The 21866-nt window shown below is 40.1% G+C and overlaps 1 protein-coding gene across 1 annotated transcript in view; it reads right to left on the bottom strand.

Annotated features, from left to right (window-relative positions):
* The window catches only part of LOC122797053 (polyamine-modulated factor 1-binding protein 1-like), a 2450839-nt gene that overhangs the window by 104634 nt on the left and 2324339 nt on the right, over nucleotides 1-21866 (bottom strand). Inside the window, exon 31 of the mRNA XM_044065829.1 lies at nucleotides 10825-10927. Coding sequence (XP_043921764.1) covers nucleotides 10825-10927 — 103 coding nt within the window. The remainder of the gene's footprint in view (nucleotides 1-10824; nucleotides 10928-21866) is intronic.

The raw sequence follows: 21866 nt of genomic DNA, 5'->3' as shown, positions 1-21866 counted from the left end.
GTTGCTGCAGGTGTCTGGTAAGGTACATCCCAAAAGGGGCATTGTACTCAATTATGGGCATGATGAGGGATGAGTAAAGAGGCACGATGACCACCCTGATCTAGATGCGAATCCCTTCATTATTAGGTGGGCTATATAAAATGTTTTTCTAACCACTTTGGCCACGTGGTTGTCAAATGAGAGATTGCTATCAACCTGGGTCCCCAGGTCCCTAATTACTTCTTCTGTACTTAATGGATTACCACCTATGTGGTAATTTGTGGGCACTTTGTTTTTGCCAAACGGGATGACTATACACTTTTTGGCATTTAGCTTGAGGCCATGGCTCTGGCACCAGTTGTCTGTTTCTATGAGGCCCTTTTGGAGGATGCTTGTGTCGGCTGGAGAGTCGATTATGGCGCCCAGTTTGCAGTCATCTGCGAACTTGGTCAGCCACAGTCCTTCCGTGTTGGCCTGTACCTCCGAGAAATATATACCGAACAAGAGAGGTCCCAGGACTGAGCCTTGTGGGACACCACTTGTAACTGGTTTGGAGTCTGACATGGCTCCAGCAATTCTAACCATGTGGGTTCTGTCCTTGAGCCAGTTTGCAATCCATCTAGTGACATAGGGGTTTATATTTAAGCTGGTGAGCTTATCTATAATACCCAGTGGGGTATTGTATCGAAGGCTTTTGCGAGGTCCAGGTAGGCTGTGTGGACCACCTTCCCCTCGTCAATGGCCTTGGTGACTGTTTCAAAGAAATCAACCAGGTTTAAGAGGCAGGATCTGCCCTTAACAAAGCCGAACTGGGTAGGATCCAGTGTCTGTAGGTCCCCAATATCTTTATTTATGAGGTCCATGATGATCCTTTCCATAGCTTTGCAGACCAAGCTAGTCAGGCTTATGGGGTGATAGTTTCCAGGATCCGTTGAGGCACCACCTTTATGGAAAGGGACCACTGTTGCTGTACGCCACTCTTTGGGCACATATCCTGTAGTAAGGCTGAGATTGAACAGTAGTTTTATGTTTGGGTTTAGCTCTTCTTGGAGTTCATGTAGGACGCAGCCCGGGACACCGTCTGGTCCCATTGATGCTGTGTTTTTGCTTTGGGAGGGCGGCTCTTACCTGAGCATCTGAGATGTCAGGGGAGCAGCACTCTGCTGGGATAGATATTTGCCCTTTTGGTGGGGAGGGGTGGAGAAGTTTGTGCTGAACCTGTCAGCTAGGATGTTGGCAATGTCTGTGGGTTTGGTGTATTTTTTGTCATTTTGGACTAATTCTGAGCATATCTGGGAATTACCACCCAGGTTCCTAACATAACTAAAGAAAGCCTTGTGATTATCCTTAGTGTCCTGTGCAATTTTTCTCTCGAAGCTGGCCTTAGACAATTTTATGAGTGCCCGTAGTTTTTTGCTAATACTGATCAGTGATGCCTTCCCTTTTTGGGATTTTGCTCTATCATTTAGTAGCTTCCTCCTTCTATTGTATAGTTTGTTTATGGCTGGGGTCCACTAGACAGAACGTCTGCCTTTGGAGGATTGGGTCTTGGTTTTATTTGGGATCGCATGATCCATGCATTCCTGAAGGTGTTCATAGAATGCATTTATAAAGGATTCTGCGGTCTGGGCCGTATTTTCCACAGGCCCGGGGGCTTTGAAGGATTCCACCTCGGTTTTGAGGAGTGTGAAATTTGCTTTAGAGAAGTTTTTCACTGTGGTTTTCTGGGTAGGGGGTGGGGTCGGGATGTGAATATCCAGTGAGATTAGTTTATGGTCTGATCTTACCAGCGAGGGATACACTTTTGGTCTGGGGCATAGAGTCCCCATGTTGGTGATGATCAGGTCCAGTATGTTTTCCCCTCTTGTGGGAGTGATAACAAGTTGTTCCATAGCATTTGAGTTTATAAATTCTAGGAACCTTTGGGCTAGGGTGTTGGAGCTAGAGTAATGCTCCCAGTCTATGTTTGGGTAGTTGAAGTCGCCCAATATAATGGTGTTTGGAGAGACCTTCATATTTTCCAGTGTTCTCAGGAAGGCCGAGTGGGGTTCCTGGGTTTGGGAGGGTGGTCAGTAGCAGGCTATAAACTGGAAGGCAGTTTTACCCACTGTTAGTTGCACATGGATAGTCTCTGATGCTTCGTGCTTTGCCACCAACCTGGAGGTGTGGGTATCTTTGATGAATATCGATACTCCCCCTCCTTTTGTGGTTCGGTCCAAGTTTTGGGGACGAAAAGCATGGTATGAGGTATAACCTGGTAGTGCTGGGGTGCTCTCGGGAGCCCTGAACCAGGTTTCTGTTACTGCACAGATATCGATGTTCTCCATCTTAAGGAGTTTCGAGTGTGTGCATCTTGACGTTTAGACTTCTGGCGTTGAGTAGCATTACTCTTAGTTTCTTATCCCTTGTGATAACTATGGAGGTGGGTTTGTCTTTTGAGCCTTGCCTAAAAAAGGCACTATGGGGGTAGCAAGAGCCTTTGCCAATATCCGAAAGCCCAGGGGTGACAGGTGCAAGCTGTCCCTAGCGAAGCATTGTGGCTTGTCGAGCATATCATCCCAAGATGACAGGCATTGGATCCCCTTTGAATGACACCAGTACTTAAGCCAATTATTGAAATTGATTATCTTGTCTTCATATTGTGGCATCATTCTTGGTGAGGGTAGGATGCTACTCAAGGTCAGGGTCATACCGGCCTGGGCTACATGCTCAGAGAGCTCCTCTATGTCTCTTTTCATGTAGTCCAGAGAGGTACGTCTCAGGTCATTCACACCAGCATGGACAATGACCGAGTCATATCTGTACTTGCCTTGGAGTGACCTGAGTGCTTGGGTTATGTGGCGGATCCTAGCGCCCGACAGGCTGCTCACCGTGACCCTCTCCTTGTTCAGCCTGGTGAGCGGGACGTCAGTGTGCCTGACGATAGAGTCACCTATTACAAGTGTATCAGGTGTGTTGTTTAGTCTTAAGGGTTGTGACTGTTCGGCACACTGGCTTTGTGAGATATGTGTTGCACGTGTTTTGTTTTGGGGTAGCGGTTGCTTGGGTGTCTGCTTTGGAGGTCTCTGCTGCTTAGGCAGATCTTTATTTAGAGCCTCCGAGTATGTTTTTGTGTGATTATGTGTTTGGTTTGCTGTCATGGTAGGTCTATGTGAGACTGGAATTGTAGTGAGTGTGGTTTCCTTCTCCTCCTGACTGGTTATGCCAGTACTGAGTTGAGAGAGCTTAGCCTCCAGTCTGGCTATATGGTTGCATCTCTCACATGTGTTGGAATTTGTTGGGAGGAGGAGAGGGTTGTCTGTGTACATGAGGCAGTTGTAACATTGCCTCAAGATTCCCAGATTCACCAGCTGGACCGGAGAGGAGATTGACAACTGACCTTAGGACATGCCAGAATAATATTGGGAATTCCTTTATAATTGAAAACAAGGGCCAGTGGGGAGTGAGGGTGTAGTGCTTTTAATTTTTAGTGCTGACTTATATAATTGCTTTAGTGAGCAAGTGCCAGGTAACTTAAGTGCAATGCATTACAGGTAACTTAAATGCAAAAACGACAAACAGTAACTTTCTTTCAAGCGAAACAAGGAAATAAGTACAGTAAGCAATGCAGATATCACTAGTGATCCACAGAAGCGCTGAGAAGCCGCGTATTAGGTGGAATTAGCATTCCAGGGAAATAACAAGCAAACAAGCATATAAACAAAGCTAGATTCAGCAGGCCTGGATCTAGTCTATGCTACAGCAAACAAGGTGTACCAATTTCAGTAAGATACAGTTCTGATCTGGTTGATGCAGATAGGATCCAATGTATTTGGATTCTGAAGGACCTAGGTACAAAGACCAGCTATATGCCTTAATGGCCCTTGGGCAAATGGCAGCCCAAAAAGATCAGGACAAAATTTTGCAATAACTTGTTGGTTGGATTTGAGCACTTCAGGGCCATATTGACTGAAAAGGAATCTTCACAAGCTTTGACTTTGTCAAATTATTTCTTAATCATTAGGAAAACCCATTTTTGAGAGGACTTCTTGCCTGGCTTTAGTACAACCAGAAGTTTTGAAAGCTTAAGGTGGATATCAAACAACTGAAGTGGGATGAAGGACAAGCTGACACCAGGCTGGAGATTAAGGTCGGTATACCAAGGGTAGCATCAAGGTTTGGTGAGAACCAATTAGCTTCCAAGGTCAAAGTCTGTTGGGCAGTTGTTATAGCAAAATGTTTGCGGCCAACATGTAGATTAACCCATGTTGTTCATACTGTGGTGGAAATGGCCACTCAGCAGCCACATACTGATTCAATGATGTTTATAAGGGTGACTGTCCTACCAACACTACTGAGATTAAGCAGACGATAGCCCAAGCAAACTTGTCTGAAAGGGATAGAGGTTCCTTTCATGGTTTAGATGATTCAGTTTTTTTTGTAGTTTCCAAAAAGTACAGTTGTTTAAAATCTTACCATAACAGTAGAAGTTGTTCTCTTTATTACTGCAGTGTTCTTCATCTAAGGGATCTCCTGCTAAGGAAAGCCAGTGTCCCATCAAAGCCTTTAGGTCTTATAGGCATTGTACTTCACACGTATGCTCCCTGCACAAGGAGTAGGGCATAAAGGTGACATACAGATGCAAAAACGCAGGACTGAAAAACCCCAGGATGAACAGAATACCACAGGGACAAAGGAAAACAGGTGCATCCAGAAAGAAGAAGGACCCCCTTGGCCAGGAGAGCAACAAAAATACAGGACAAGAGCCAGGACAGAGGGTGAATGAGGGAGGGACCAAATACTGCAACAGTGAAGAGAAAGACATCTACTGTTATGGTAAGATTTTACACAACTGTACTATGTCCTTTTATATCACTACTGCAGTATTCTTCACCTAAGAGAGAGTACAACAGCTTTAGTGGAAGCCTGGGAGGAGGAACACACAGAAAAGCCCTCTACAAACCCATGCAAGATAGCCCTGGAAATAACATTCATCTTGTAATGTTTAGTGAAACTATGTACAGAGCAGCTAGCAAAAGCCTCAAGGATTGAATTGGTATCCAAACCCTTTAAAAAGGCACCAGAGAAGGGAACTGCCTTAGTAGAATGTGCCTTTACAGACAAGGAAAGACATCTGCCATGAAAAGAATATCATAAGGAAATTGCCTTAGAAATACAGGAGATGGTTTGCTTAGAGAAAGCCAACATGGGATGTAAAGAAACAAAAAGCTACTCAGATATGCAGATAACTTCAGCTTTATCTAAATAATAGTTGAGCTATGTAAATCCAGGGTGTAAAGAACCTTCTCACTGGTAGAGTGCAGAGAAGAAAAAAAGGAAGGAAGATGGATAGAAGAAGGGACAACTCACTGACCACCTTGGGCATAAAAGAAGGATCAGTACAGAGAGATACCCCATCCCTATGAAAAACTAAAAAAGAAGGAATAACTATGACAGCCTGAAGTTCAGACACTCGCCCTTGGCAGAAGTAAGTTCCAAAAGAAGAGTAGTCTTCCAGGTACAAAGTTGTAAGGAAACTGAAAAAGCAGGCTCAAAAGGAACCTGGATTAATTTTTTAAGTACAAAATTATGGTCCCAAGATGGTAGAACAAGCTTCCTCGGAGGCCTGATATGAAGGATTCCTTTAAGAAATTGCATGACCTCAAACCTAGAGGTTAGAGGCCAGAGGAGGATTTCAGGGCAGACAAGCAGAAATTGCTGACAAGTGAGCTTTAACAGAAGAATATGACAACCCAGCATAAGCAAACCACATAAATAAGAGAAAACCAAAGGAAACTTCACAGATAGGGGATACTGACGGCGAGAAAGAGATGAGACCAGACAGAAAATAATTTCCACTTGGACATGTAATTTTGTGATAGTGGGTAGTGGGTTTCCTGCAGAAACCAGAGAATGTCCTTAGAAAACAGATGCCTAACTGAGATGAAAACCCTATCATCCACAGTGTCATTTGAAGAGTGGACAGATGAGGATGGTCAACAGATCCCTTGTTTTGTGTGAAAAGATCCACCAGGTGAGGTAACTTGTGTTGACCACCCATGGCCAAGTAAGAAAGAAGAGGAAACCAATGCTGTCTGGGCCAAAAGGGAGTCACCAACAAGATTCTGAGAGAGTCCTGCCTCATCTTGTGCATAACTCATGGTAATAGAGAAGGAAAGCTTACAGAAACCTTCTCTTCCATAGAAAGGACAGGGTGTCCACTTTTCAAGTGAGAGGACTTAGGACACTGGAACAGAATAGAGGAAGTTGTCTGTTCAGAGTGGAGTTGAAAAGTTCTGCCTGAGGAATACCCCTACAATGGCAATGTCCACGAACACATCACTGTGAAGCATCCATTCATGAGCTTGTGATCTGGGCCTGCTTAGAGAGTCTGCTATTAGACTGTGCTCTGAAGGAATATAAACCACTTGAAGAGTCACTTGATATTGGATAGCTAGATCCCAGACCTGAAGAGCTAGTCTGCAAAGGACATAAGACCTCACGCCTCCCCACTTATTGACATACATCACTGTGGTGTTGTCAGTGAAGACTTTGAGGAGCCCGGGATGAAAAGGAATGAAAAGCTTGCACAGCCAAAAGCAAAGCCTTCATTTCTATTACATTAATATGATCTGACCTCTGATGAGAAGGCCAGAGACCCTGGACATTTAGGGGGCCACAAGAAGCTCCCCACCACACATCTGAGGTATCCATGAACAGCTCCTGAGATGGAATTGAAGCCTGAAAGGGAAAACATAAACTGAGAGAGAGCTGATGAATCCATCATAGAAGCTCGAGCTTGACACAAGGATGAAAAGAAACAAGAAACTCTGGGGGGTGGCAATGTTGGAGTCACACCGATTTGAGGTACCATTGACATTTCCTCATATGGAGTCTGATGAGAAGAATCATGGGAATGGTACAGACTATAAATCCCAGAACCCTGAGAAATTAGCAGGCTATGACAGAGGACAAAGGAAGACGACACAGGAAAAATGCGGTCAGGGACAAAACCATGGAGGCAGGGAGAGATGCCAGCTTGGGAATAGTCAGGCCTACATCCAGGGAAAACATGCTCCTGGGAAGGCATCAGGACTGATTGCTGGAGGTTTATGGTGAACCCCAGACTGTGCAAGAGACAAATGGTAAACTGGATATCAAGCTATTAACTGTTGGGTGAAGGTGCTTGAATGAGCAGATTTTCTAGATAAGGTAAAATCTGTACACCCCATAGCCTGACAGGAGTGAGGCATTTAGTGAATACCCTTAGGGCAGTAGAAAGACCAAAGGGTAAATCAGAGAACTGAAAATGCAAGGAAGAAACAGTGAAATGTAAAAATTTCATGAACAGAGGGGGAACAGGGATATGAAGGTATGCGACCTTGATTTCTAGAGAAATCAAAAACCTAGGGAAGAAGAGGAGGAAACAGGGCCTGAAGGAATAATATCCAAAGATAAGGAATCTTGAGAAAGGTGTTGAGCAGAGAAAGACCCAGCATTGGCCTTCTCATTACTGCATTCTCAGTAATTTATCTATCTACCTGTATATCCAGTGGATACATACTAGTAGCCTATTGGATGCATTTCTTTATTTCTAGCTTTCAAACATGTCTTAGTTTTAAATACCAGAAAATCCAAACAGTTAATGGAATTAAACATTCTCATTAGGCCTGCTAAAATGTTTGATATTATGCTCAAATATTAGGTATACAACATTGTATCTGAAGAAAGATACTATGGCCTTCTAAGAGTACTACAGATCAAAACAGATCTTAAAATCAAGTTTCATGTAGGACTACAAGCAGGTAAGAATCAGAACCGAACTGGCTACTGTTTACTATAAGCACATACAGAGACATGTACCTTATTGGCTAGTTATACATTCTAGGTAAGGTAACAGGAATAGTAGGAGTAATTTTTGTCTAAATCTGTGTGCAAGTCAGCCCCCTCAATTTACCCCCCCCAAAAAAATCTCCAAATATTCAGCTATTCAAACACAGTGGTCAGCTCCCTGCATGCAAGTGAAATCAAATTGGGTGTCATTAAATACCATTTAAAAGGATGTGATTCACAGGTTACTGAGCCTGCACATAAAAATGGTGAATGCAGACACTACAGGAAGCAAAACACCCACTTGCTTGTGTGAATTTTAAATTTCTAACATCGGATGACAAATGAATTAGTTGACAGAAAACAAATGCTCAGTGGGAGGGTTCAAAAGTGAAAAATATCAAAAGAGAGTTCCAAAAAATGTTTTTGGCTCTCCACTGCAAGCCCTGATTTCCACTTACATGAAGTAGAAAAGGCATATTTACATTAGTGCAAACAAAAATATGGACCAACAAATATTCATGTCAAGGATGATGCAACTAACTGTTCATTGAAGTAAAGAAGCCTGAAATAAGATGAGACTAGTACTGCTTACCTATAGAATGACTTTCTGATACCTCACACTAAGAAAAGACATCCAATGTCAGCCACAAAGCCTAGGAGACACTAAAATCTAAGAATATACAGGTGAAACCAATTTACTGATTTAATCAGCAAAATTTAATTGCATTTTTTGTATTACTTAGGAGGAGAAAAACATGACTTTCAGGAAAACAGGAGGAATTAGGTGCAACTGGACTACTGGATTTTCCATAGGTAATGCCTTAGGGGTTTTACTATCATTTTACTGAAGTGGATTCTGTTGAATCCACTTTGGGCGAAGTCTGAAACTCCAATATGTCCGAAGTGCAAATCTCACCCTATCTTGACCCATGTTAATGCTTGTTCCTAGGTAGAATTCAGAATGTATTTCGGCTATATCGGAATTCGGCAACGTGACTTTTTGCGGACTTGAGTTGATGATATGTTCATTCGACTGAATCCACTTCAATAAAATGATAGTAAACCACCTTAGGGACAGGTGTCTTGATGCTACTAGAGAACATGAGGCTTTTATACCAGCAGGAGGTAGGGATATGTTAAATTAAACGGGATAACCAAAACAATGCTGCTTCAAAGGATTCATTCACTATAAAAAAAAAAAAAAAAAAAAAAAACATGGCAGGAAATATTGAAAAATGTGGGAACACTGTTGCAAGTATTTAGATACATGAAAACAGTGCTCTAAGCTGTTAAAGCAGTTCTAAGCAGGAGTGGTTTGCAGATTAAGTCAGATGTTATTGATGATAACAAAGAAAAAGAAAGGCACATAGCAGCTCCTTAAATAACATGGAATATCCTACTTAGGTGATAATCCACCATAAAGGGGTGTTATGATGGCATACACTCCTAACTACTTAAATTTGGTTCCAGCCATCTGAAGACCTCCTCTTGCTAGAAGGAAATAAATTTCACTATGACCCACCCAAGTATGCCATGTATTACTGCAATTATAGCAAGGCATACATGGTATGATTAGTGCTTTCTTTTCAGAAAATGAAAGCTTTTGAAAAAGTAAAGAGAATGGATCTGCTGTCTTCTATTAGTGGGTTGTAGATGTCAGTATTTTTAAAGTGCCTATATGCAGTTTTATTCTTCAAAATGACATTCATTATTTAATTCATTGTGGTGAGGTTTTGGAATACTGACAGGAAAATTCTTTTCAGATGGACAACTTGGTTTCCTTTCACATGATGGCTATAGTATTGTGTTTATTCATCTGTAATCTCAAAGAATTGCACGCTTAAGTATCTACATTAATAAATTGCAAAGGTTTACTTGACGTTTATGCTTCTCTTTTTTCAAAAGTAAGAGGCTGGGTGCCATACCATTTTTAAAAATGAGTGAGTGGGAATTATTACAGTCCAATTTCCTGTTGAAATGTTAACATAGCCAATCAAAATAAATAGTCTAAGGCATGATATAATGGAGTGTAATGGATAATGGATTATAACCTGGAAGCCTACACAGTGATACTGGACTGGTCAAGCTGTTATAAAGTACAATAAGCACCTCCTCTGATGATTAGAAAATGCAGCTCTGGGATATAAACAAAAGTACTTATAAAATGCATAAATGACTACATACGGGCTATTATCAACAAATAATTTAATTATAACCTAAACACTGGTTTAACAACAGTTTAATATAAAATAATGGAAATGTTGCAACTGAAATCAAAGAATATCTTTGCTGTGGCTTGCATGAGTTCCATGCCTCTCAGAGCAAGAAATCTGGACAAAGCCATAAATAAAAGCGGGACAAAGGCCCAAAAATAAGGACATTTTTAAATATTGCTCTTACAAACTAACAGGTTTAACATTAGCATAAATTTTCTGAATGGTATGAAGTCTGAAAGTAAAATGTCTGTCATTATTTCTTAACTTCAGTCTCTAATGATTTGATATTAATTTGCCAGAAAAACACGTTTTTTTTTTAAACTGACCAAAAACATGAGACAAAAACCTAGATGTTCTGCGAAAATCTGTATAGTTGAGAGGTATGCCACAAATTGGTGGAGGAAGCAAACTGACCTTGTATTCAGTGGTAGGGATGATACAGATTTAACACTGCTGATACCTTATAAGGGCCATGGGTTCTGCCAGACCTTCCATGAGACCAGCAGATTGCAGTTTTTCCAGGACTGCCTTTGGCACAGGGCAAGGGGTCTTGGCGCCATTAAGGAATCTAGGACTTTTATCACAGTAAGAGGTGGGGTATTTCTTCCCATGTATAGTTTAGAAGTCAGTTTCAGGGTAATTTTAAAGCAAGAACATAATCAGGTTACATAGCTATAACCAAGGCTATAGTTTATATTTGATTTAAATGTCAGTTATAAAGTAATCATAAAAAGAAGCAAATTAAAGTTAATACCTGATACCATCACTTCATCACAGGGCAGCATGTTATGCTGGTAGCTTATCTGAATTATCTTACCTGCTGGTTAAGCAAACTGATGGACTGGACACTTGTCTTCAGCCTGATATGCATGTCTTCTATAGCTGCCTGTTTCTCTGCCAAGAGGCTCTCCTGCTCAAGTCTAAAAGCAATGCAAAACAACAATTCACCTTTGTGTTCAAAGTAACCCTCCAAGCAGCAAACGCTACTTTCAAAATATTTAAAATGCAAGACAAACTTTGGACAATAATAGTTTGATTCAATGCCATTTTCAGATGAAAACAAACTACTTCCACTGACTTCAGCATTTCTCCAATCAGTAAAATGATTAACAAACTTACGAACTACAGCTATCTCAAGTTACAGAATTCTGCTAATATTCAATACCAGCTTGTTTATATTGTTGAGGAGCACAAACCAATTGAAAAGGATAATTTCCTAGCTTTTTTGCTTTACAGCAAAAAGCAGTTAATTTTCTTTTTTAAAACAATGGGCTTTGTACTGCAGAACTCTTCCTAATTACTGAAAGTCAGTTATGCAAAAAACATGACATAAACCCACACATCTCAAGAGTGCCTATGCAACCGAGCCTAGCTGAAAGATAAGGGTCAGAGACTAACTACAAAGCAGTAATAAAATATAGATATGCTGACCAATTATTTCATATATTATACATAGAACTATTTATAACACAGACTAAATGACAGTTATTACATTAAAAATACATGCCTGGCAATTACAGTTTGAGAAGTGCTCCCCCCACCTTCTTCAAAGCTGCAAATCTGAACATTTTCTTTAATCCTTTATAATGCCAATTAATGGTGACAGTTAGGTGAGACCATTGTTCAGGACTGCACTAGAGCTACTTCCTTAGATTCACATGAAGATAACACCTTCACTAATGAAGGCATTATGTCTGAACAGTGTACTCCACATTTCACTGCAACTGGCTACCCACTGAACCGTACCAACAAAAAGGAATACAATTTACTTTCCTTGCAAAAGAAAATGAGAAGGAAGCAACTCAGATCATTTTATTTATCATTCAACAGCATATATATATACATACATATATATATAATATATATATATATATCTATATATATATATATATATATATATATATATATATATATATATATATATATATATATATATATATATACACACATATATATATATATATACACATATATGTATATATATATATATATATATATATATATATATATATATATATATATATATATATACACACACACACATATATATATATATATATATATACACACATACATACATTGTGTGTGTCTGTGTATGTATATATATATATATATATATATATATATATATATATATATATCTACACACACACACACACACACACACATATATATATATATATATATATATATATATACATACATACGTATTCAAGTGTGTGCGTGTTTGTGAAAATAAATGGATAAATAAACTTAATGTCAATAAACAACTTGCATATGACCCTGACCCTGAGTAGCATCCCGCCTTCACCAAGAATGATACCACGGTATAGAGAAAAAATTATCAATTTCAACAATTGGCTAAGCTTCTGGTGTCATTCAAAGGGGATCCTTTGACTGTCAGCCTGGGATGACATGCTCGACAAACCACGCTGCTTCACTGGAGACGGCTTGCACCTTTCACCCTTAGACTTTCGAATACTGGCCAAGGCTCTTGCCAGTCCCATAGTGCCTTTTTTAAGCAAGGCTCAAAAGACAAACCCACCGCCGTAAATAGCAAAAGTAACAAAAAACTGAGGGTAATGCTACTCAATGCCAGAAGTCTAAACCTCAAAATGCACGCACTCGAGGCACTCCTCAGTATGGAGAAATTCGATATATGTGCAGTAAAAGAAACCTGGTTTAAGGCTCCAGAGAGCACCCCAGCACTACCAGGCTACAACTCATACCATACATTTCAGCCACAAAACCCGGACCGAAATACAAAAGGAGGGGGAGTACCCATATTCATCAAGGATACCCACACTTCCAGGTTAGTGGCACAGCATGATGCTTCAGAGATCATCCACGTGCAACTAACAATGGGCAAAACTGCTATTCAAATTATAGCTTGCTACAGATCACCCACCATGTCCCAGGAACCCACTCCGCATTCCTGGAAACATAAAGGTCCTACCAAACAACCTGATATTGATTGATTTCAATTACCCAAACATTAAGTGGGAGAACTACTCAAGTACAAACTCCCTTGCCCAACATTTCCTAGAATTTATAAACTCAAACGTTCTGGATCAACTGCTCAACATCCCCACCAGAGGTGACAACATATTGGACCTGGTCATCACCAACATTGGCGACTGGTTTTCCACACTGGAGGTCAACCCCTCGCTGGTTAGATCTGACCATAAACTAATCACTCTGGATATCCACATTCCGCCGCCACCACCCCTGGTCAAAGAAACTGCCGTGAAAAACTTTTCAAAATCAAACTTCACGTTACTTAAGACCGAGGTGGGAAGTTTCAATGCCCCCATGCTAAAGGATAACGCTGTCCAAGCTGCAAAATCCTTTACTAATGCACTCTACAGACACCTACACAAGAATGCATGGATTGTGCTATCCCAAACAAAACCAAGACTCACTCCTCCAAGAAAAGGAAGAAAAGTCTGGTGGACCCCTGCCATAAACAAGTTATAAAATAGAAGGAGGAAACTAGTACAGAAAAGAGTAAAATCCCAAGAAGGGAATACATCCCTGATCAGTATCAGCAAGAAACTACGTTCCCTCCTACAATCACCCAAGGCTAGCTTTAAAAGAAAAATTGCCATGGACTCCAAAGATAACCACAAGGCATTCTTTAGCTATGTCAAGAATCTAAGTGGCAATTCTCAGATCTGCTCGGAGTTAGTGCAGAATGGCACAAAATACACTGAACCAACCGATATAGCCAACATCCTGGAAGACAGGTTCAGTACAAACATCACCCCTCTCTCACCCCCAAAGGGCCCATAACTATACCAGAAGAATGTAGTGCCCCTGAAATCACAGACACTCACATTAAAACAGCCCTCTCCAAAGCCAAAACACAGCATCAATGGGACCGGACGGTGTCCCAGGCTGCGTCCTACACGAGCTCAAAGATGAACTAACCCCTCACCTAAACACACTGTTTAAACTCAGCCTCTCCACAGGCTATATGCCTACAGAGTGGCGCACAGCAACGGTTATTCCACTCCACAAAGGTGGAGCCACAACACATTCCAGGAACTATCACACTATAAGCCTGACTAGCTTGGTCTGCAAAGCTATGGAGCTCATCATCATGGATCTCATTAACAGAGACATTGGAAACCTCCAAACACTGGACCCTCCCTAGTTCGGCTTTGTTAAGGGCAGATCATTCCTCCTAAACCTGGTGGACTTCTTTGAGACAGTTACCAAGGCTATAGACAAGGGAAAGGTGGTCCACAGAGCCTGCCTAGACCTTGCAAAGGCCTTTGACACCATCCCCCACTCAGGTATTATAGACAAGCTCACCAGCCTGAACATAAACCCCTACGTCACGACACGGGTTGCCAACTGGCTCACGGACAGAACCCACATGGTAAGAGTTGTGGGACCTAGGTCTGACTCTAAACTGGTTACAAATGTCATTCCCCAGGGCTCAGTCCTAGGACCCCTCCTGTTTGGCATATACTTCTCAGAGGTACAGGCAAGCACAGGAGGACTACGGCTGACCAAGTTTGCAGAGAATTGCAAACTAGGGGCTATACCTAACTCTCCGGCTGACACAGACATCCTCCAAAAGGGACTCACTGAGACAGATAACTGGTGTCAAAACCATGGCCTCAAGCTAAATGCCAAAAAGTGCACAGTTATCCCCTTTGGAAAAAATAAAGCACCCGCAAACTACCACATTGGAGGTAGCCCTCTAAATACAGAAGACATAATAAGGGATCTAGGGACCCAAGTAGATAGTAACTTCTCCTTTGATAATCACATTGCCAAAGTGGTTAGAAAATCCTTCTATGTAGCCCAACTAATCACAAAACAGTTTGCATCCAGATCAAAAGAGGTCACTGGGCCCCTCTATGCATCACTCATCAGACCCATCATAGAGTACAAAGCCCCATTTGGGATGTACCTTACAAGACACCTGCAACAACTGGAAAGACCACAGAAGTACCTCACCAAGAAGATCATTGGCCTCAAGCAGATGCCCTATGCAGCTCGACTGAAGAAACTCCAGCTGTACTCGGTTGCATACTGCCTACTCAGAGGTGATCTCTCCCTGACATATAAGGGCATGTCCAACCCAGAATTGATAGACACGCTCCACCTAAAGAAAACCATATCCCCTCGAGCCACACACTCCAGGGATCTAAACCTCACCACAACAATAAATAGGACGTGCTGGAAGGATAGATTCCTGTCCCAGAGACTTCCCATGCTCTGGAACAAGATTCCAATCTACGTTAGGCAGAGAGAAACCTTGACGAGTGGATGGGAAACAGAAAGTTTACCCCAGGGATCACTTCAATGGCTCTGCTGGACAGAGGCACAGGGAACTAATCTAAGGGGGTGGCGAAAGCCAACACATTCCGACTAGGCTTATAAATGCCTTCAGGCAGATAGCCTAGTACCTACCTAGGAACCTATATACACATATATATGGGTCTACTTCTAAATTTTGAACTTTCAAAATGTCGACTTTCTTATGGTTGAGACCATAAGATTGAAGTGTTGAATGTATATATTCATGCGTCATGTGTATATAAGTATGTGTGTACATATTTATGTGTGTGTGTGTGTGTGTGTGTGTGTATACACATATATGTATACCTATATATGTATATAAATACACACACACATATATATATATATATATATATATATATATATATATATATAAACATATATGTATATACATATGTGTGTTTATATATATATATATATATATATATATATATATATATATGGGTCTATGGTGAATGATCGACAAAACAAAATATCGAACACATATGGCTGAAACCATATGATCAAATTTTATAATGTCGATCAGTCAACAAAACAAAAAAAACCCCAAAACAACCTAAAATAGATATAAGCAGGGGGGCAAGCCCCCTGCACCTCCTGCTACTTAAATATACCAACTCTGAGATCGCACTACAGCGAGGAAAAGGGAAATCTCCTGTTCCGCACTGTATGTCGATCTCCATGCAGAATTTCGAAGTTATAAAATTGCGATCATGTGGTCTTCGACCATATGCAATTCTAAGTTTTAAGCTTCGACATTCTGCACGAGACCCATATATATATATATATATATATATATATATATATATATACTAACAAAACTGACAACTTACAAAAGAAGAAACACATGTAAAATAAACTTCTTTGGCATAACATAAATGAAGCAAGGACAACTACTACTCAGCACTTTCATTCTCTCATATCTAAGAACTTCTTCTTCTTCTTTCGGCTTTTCCCAGTTAGGGGTCGCCACAGCAGATCATCTGTCTGCTCATGACTGGCAGTGGAGTTTTACAGTGTTGAGTTGTCAGCCCGGTGCACAGCCTTCCACAGAAGGCATACACACGCACACACTCACACCTAGGGCCAATTTTAGTGTGTCCAATCCACCTACTGCATGTCTTTGGGATGTGGGAGAAAACCGGAGCACCCGGAGGAAATCCACGCGACCACAGGGAGGACATACAGACTCCGCACAGAAGGCACCCCAGCCGAGAATCAAACCGGAGAACCTCTTGCTGTGAGGCAGCAACGCTAACCGCTGCACCACCGTGGCCGCCCTATATCTAAGAACTTCAAAGCACTAAAATAAATTGGTTCCAGAGAAGTTTTTGTCCTTGCTTCATTTATGTTATACCAAAGAAGTTTATTGTAAATATATATAGATATATCTATCTATATATATATATATATATATATATATATATATATATATATATATATATATGTTTCAATGAAACGCAAATTCGCGAGTGCACTTCTGCGAAAGTGCATTTTGTCGAAAATGCACTTTCGTTGGAATATCAAAATAAGAAAAAAAATAAAGAAAGTAGTTACAAAAACATGCAGTTTGCATGTCATCTTAGTTGTACATCAACATTTAGTGCTGATGTACAACTAAGCAAACTAGTGCTGAGATTGTGGTACAGTGGGGACAAGGGAATATTCCCTTTTCTCCACTGTAGTGCAATCTCGGAGAGAGAATATTAAAGTGGGGGTGCAGGGGGGCTCGTCCCCTTGCAAAAGATTTTTTTTGTGTGTTTGTTGTTTACGATAGGGATCCAGTGAAAGTATACTTCAGCGAAAGTGCAGTTTCATTGAAGTGCACTTTCACTGAAGTGGGGATCTACTTTTCTTTTTCGAACAAGTGTATTTTCGATGAAGAAAGGTAGATCCATATATATATATATATATATATATATATATATATATATATATATATATATATATATCTATACACACACACACACACACACACACACACATATATATATATATATATATATATATATATATATGTGTGTGTGTGTTTCTATAGATCTCTGTCTCTTTATATGTATATATATATATATATATATATATATATATATATATAAACATCAGTAGATGCACACACACTCTATATATATATATATATATATATATATATATATATATATATATATATATATATATAAAAACCCAGCAAAAACAGCATGCATACACACACGCACACACACACACACACACACACACACACATACATCAAATGATTCTTAGGTAAAAGATCCCAATTTTATTATTTTTATATTACTGAAATGTTAAAATAATATAAACAACTTTTCACAATCTGCCACTTTTTTTGATAAAGCACATATCTGATTATAATTTCTTAATTACAGTAAGCAATATTAGAGAAAGATAAAGCATGGGTTTATACATGGCATGAAAAAGGAATAGCATTTGTGCTATGTACAAACAACATGATCCTTTCTGGTTCATAAAACCCACAAATCTGTCCAGCACAATGTTATTTTCAGGTTGCATTACCTTTTGTCATTTTGTGTCAGTGAAGCACAACAGTATGTAAATATGGTCTCTGATACAGAGAAACTCATTCATAGACATTCCTTAAACAGAGTCAAAGTACCATGTAGATGCTGGGGATACATTACAATTATGGTGTACTGTCACATCCTCAGGCTGACAGCAGTCTGCCAACCTGTAAGATGCTCTAGCAGTTACGGGGTCATATGGCAGGATGTCTAGGTACATTGATGGAACCATCTGGAATGTCTAAGAAATTATCAACAGCTGTCACTCACACTACCATTTTCTACTCTAGGATGCACAAATCTTCATGTGGGCTTCACAAACATACGTATCAAGTATACAGATACTCAGCCCTGGTAACACGGAAATGCACTGAATTACCGGCTTGTTTCATGATTTACTCTGTTATTGTGTTACTGAAACATGCTCAAGACAGCCTACTTGGTCCTCTGCATGGCAGACAACAAGCTTAACTGACCTCAAACCACCTTCAAAGGAAATATAAAAATGTATTATTCATACTCCCCAAAGCTGAATAGAAATGCCACTTGCTGTTTTTAGTAATGATGTTTCCAGAGTGCAGAAAGAGATTGTTTATGAACCCCACTTGCCTTTTTTTCCCAGGCAAATGCATTAGGCATAGGTGCATCTTTTCCATGGTGACCTGGAAGCGTTGCCTGAATAACAGACTTGCTATGAGTGACAAAGTAATGAAACCAAGATTAACGACCTACAATTCACGAGTACAGGATGAAGTTTATTAACAGTTTATAATCTCTAGCTGCAGCATTAAACTGTCAGATGATAACATGCTCGGAAAGCCATTTTAAGTTTTGTAATGCCTTGAAAAATGGCCAGTATGTAATCAAGTTGTGTGGAGACATCCCAGATATATGAACTTGAAAGGTAAATCACCGTGTCCTCCAGCAGCATTGGACATCTGCTACTTAAGCCTTGTCCTGAGTTATGTCTTTGGCCTGTGATTCTCCTGCACCTCTTCCTCAGTGGAGTGTCTGTGTGAAACCCCCTGAAGTGCTCTCCATGTTTCAATCAGTGCAGTATTCACTGATACCATCACCCATTGCAGGGTACTGCCAGACCCCAGATACTGTCCTATAATGGGCACTGCTAGTGTCCATCTTATTATGAGGCTGGCTAGAGCTTTGTTTTGCTGAGGTATGTTTTGTAAAGTCATGGTTTCTAAATTTAGTGTGGCTCTTTGGTTATCTGGGTGTTGGCGAGGGATGCACAATAACGGATAAATTATAATGAATGTGCCCACGTTAACTTACTGTTCTTTACTGTGGTATGAGGAAAACATTTAAGATGTTACTAAATATGGGAGTATTTTGAGGTCAAGAAATGGCATCTCTTCCTACCAGATAGGCATAACCTTGAACACTAGGTGGAGTTCTCCCCTTGATGGATGGCCTCAAGATGGCTTTGATTTAGTACACTTCACATTACTATTTATTTATAAATGCCAGATACTTACCATCATTTATTTATAACTATTTTATTTATCAGTCTCTCTTCTCATGTAGGATCTAATTCAGGAGAGTAGCTGAATGCTTCATTCACTTAAAAAGAAATCCGTGTTTCACTAGTTGGGTGGGACAATGATGGGGAGGGGAGTCCTACCTGGGTATATGCCTGCACTGGCCATATGCCAGAAAGATTATACATTTCCTTGGCAGTCTGGAAACAATTGCTGCAGCCACCCAAGCTTACATTTATGAATGGCCCACTCTACAGAAAGTGGCTATATTTCAGCTGTATAGCACCTAATCTAACTACTGTAGGCCATCTTAGCAGATGCCCAATGTAGCTGGTGTCATAAAAATATATTAGCTTGTCAGGCTAATATAACTTACTTGTTAAAAGGCTTGCTTAATGCTATTACGACCCTAACAAGGCCTTGCAGACCTACTGCAGATACAACATCTTACATCATCGCACCAATGACTCTCCTGGATGACATCATAGGAGAGGACTATAATGCTGTTCTGTATCCCTAACTCATATACAAGCATCAAGTTCTCAAATTTTCCAGATACTGAAGCTCTGTTGGACTTGAGTAACATCTATAAAAGTAAAGGTAAGAACAAAGTTTGATGTTAGGAAATGTCCTAGACAAAATGCGGTAAACTGTCTAATGTCTATTCTTAAAAGTGGGCATTTAAGAAACTAAAGACACCAATTATTCTGTAGTGAAATGTTAACTGTATTGTAGATTAGACTGGCCTTTTGTATATAAAGGATTAACAATCTGCAGATGTCATGACTGGCCAAGGTAAAAAAGATCTCTGCTGACTTTTTAAGTCACCTAGTAGTCTTTTTTTTTTTCTTTGTAGGAACTATAGTTTGCTATTACTTTTTTTTTTTTTTTTACATCCTCGCATATAACCATCAGTTACCCTCATTCTGTGGGTTGACCAGCCCCACCTTAGTTTCCCCTGGGCTCAACCCCACCCATGACTAAAGCTGTTTAGTACATGATGGACACAGGTGCAGCATCATACTGTGCTCAAGAATTGTGCCCTAGCCCCACCAACCAGCGGCAGTCTTGTGAGCCCCACAACTGCTGCGTTCAGGAGGTGCATGTGTACTTCCACATATGCACAATCTCCTGATCATTTGGTACACCACCTACAGCACAGAGTTCGCCAGTCTCTTAATGCTGCTGTTACTGCAGCTATCCCAAGACTACTTCCCTTCCCTGAAAGGCAAGCCAAAATGGGCTACTAACCCCCCCCCCCCAACCTGGTCCCTCCAGCAGTCATGCTGCTAGTCAAAAAAGGGTCACTGGGGATACAGTAAGGGCTTTATCCCTCTATGTAATGGGCCACATTATAATTTATTATTATTATTATTATTATGGAATAAGAAAGCGGTGTTGATGCAAAACCTTGTCAGAAAAGAAAGAACTGACCTGGCAGCTTAGGTAACATTCTTGCAGGTCACCAGGTCTCAATGAAGTATTCAAAGTTAACTGCATTTTAAAGTTAAAATCAGTGGGCCAATGACGGTTAGTTGTACTCCGTAGCACATTTTACACTGATAGTAATTATACTGCTGTGCTTTTAGAAATGTTTAGCAATCCTGCAAACAGAATGTGCGACTGAATCATTTGTCTGTATGACATCACTGTTATGGGCATTTAAGCAATGAGAAAAATTACTGTTTTTTATACTTCTGATGAAGTCTAACTTATAATTTACACAAAAGTGCTACCTACCATTATTTACTGAATCTTTTCATTTTGATCGATGTGCACACAACATTAATATGAAAACTCATTAAATGCTGTGGAAAATGTTGAAAGATTTAAAATTAAAATATCCATGGGTACACATTAATATGTAAATACTGTTATAATGAATATGATACAGCTTATTGGTCTGAAAAAAAATTCAACCAAACAGAATGCAGAACAAATTTCAAGTTTTATAATGCAGCTCAATAATCATTACTGCAGAAAAAAACATGCATTTTTTGTTGTTGTAAAACAAGGCTATTTCCTTCAATCTATCATACTTGTATGTAAATACTAAGTTGATGAAAGTAGTCAACATGTGAAAAGAAGGAAAAAACACCCCTTAATCTCTTGAATTTTAAACCTTGTCAAAATAAACAGCTATTTCTTCCAACTTAATGCACTACTACTATTTTGAAGAAAATTTATATAAAGATATTGAGCATAATAGAAAACCTTTTCATAGATGCACAAGATGTGGAAGGAGTAAAGACCCACACATTGATAAACTGTGTGCAGATTTTAAAATTTATTCTCAGACACAACAGATTGCAGGTTTATTTACAAAATCTTATGCAAAACAGTTTGGCTCCACAAAAGGAGTGGTAAGTTGTTCTAGTGACATCCAGTTAAGCCAGATCTTCTTCTTCGTCTTTTCCCAGTTAGGGGTCGCCACAGTGGATCACCTGTCCGCTCATGATTGGCAGTGGAGTTTTGCGGTGTCGAGTTGCCAGCCCGGCGCCCAACCTTCCACA

Source organism: Protopterus annectens, chromosome 3.part0 (assembly GCF_019279795.1).
Source record: "Protopterus annectens isolate FY-2018-M chromosome 3.part0, PAN1.0, whole genome shotgun sequence".
NCBI classification, from domain to species: domain Eukaryota; kingdom Metazoa; phylum Chordata; order Ceratodontiformes; family Protopteridae; genus Protopterus; species Protopterus annectens.
Note: the sequence above shows the minus strand (reverse complement) of the source record. Positions and strands in the feature narration are given on the sequence as shown.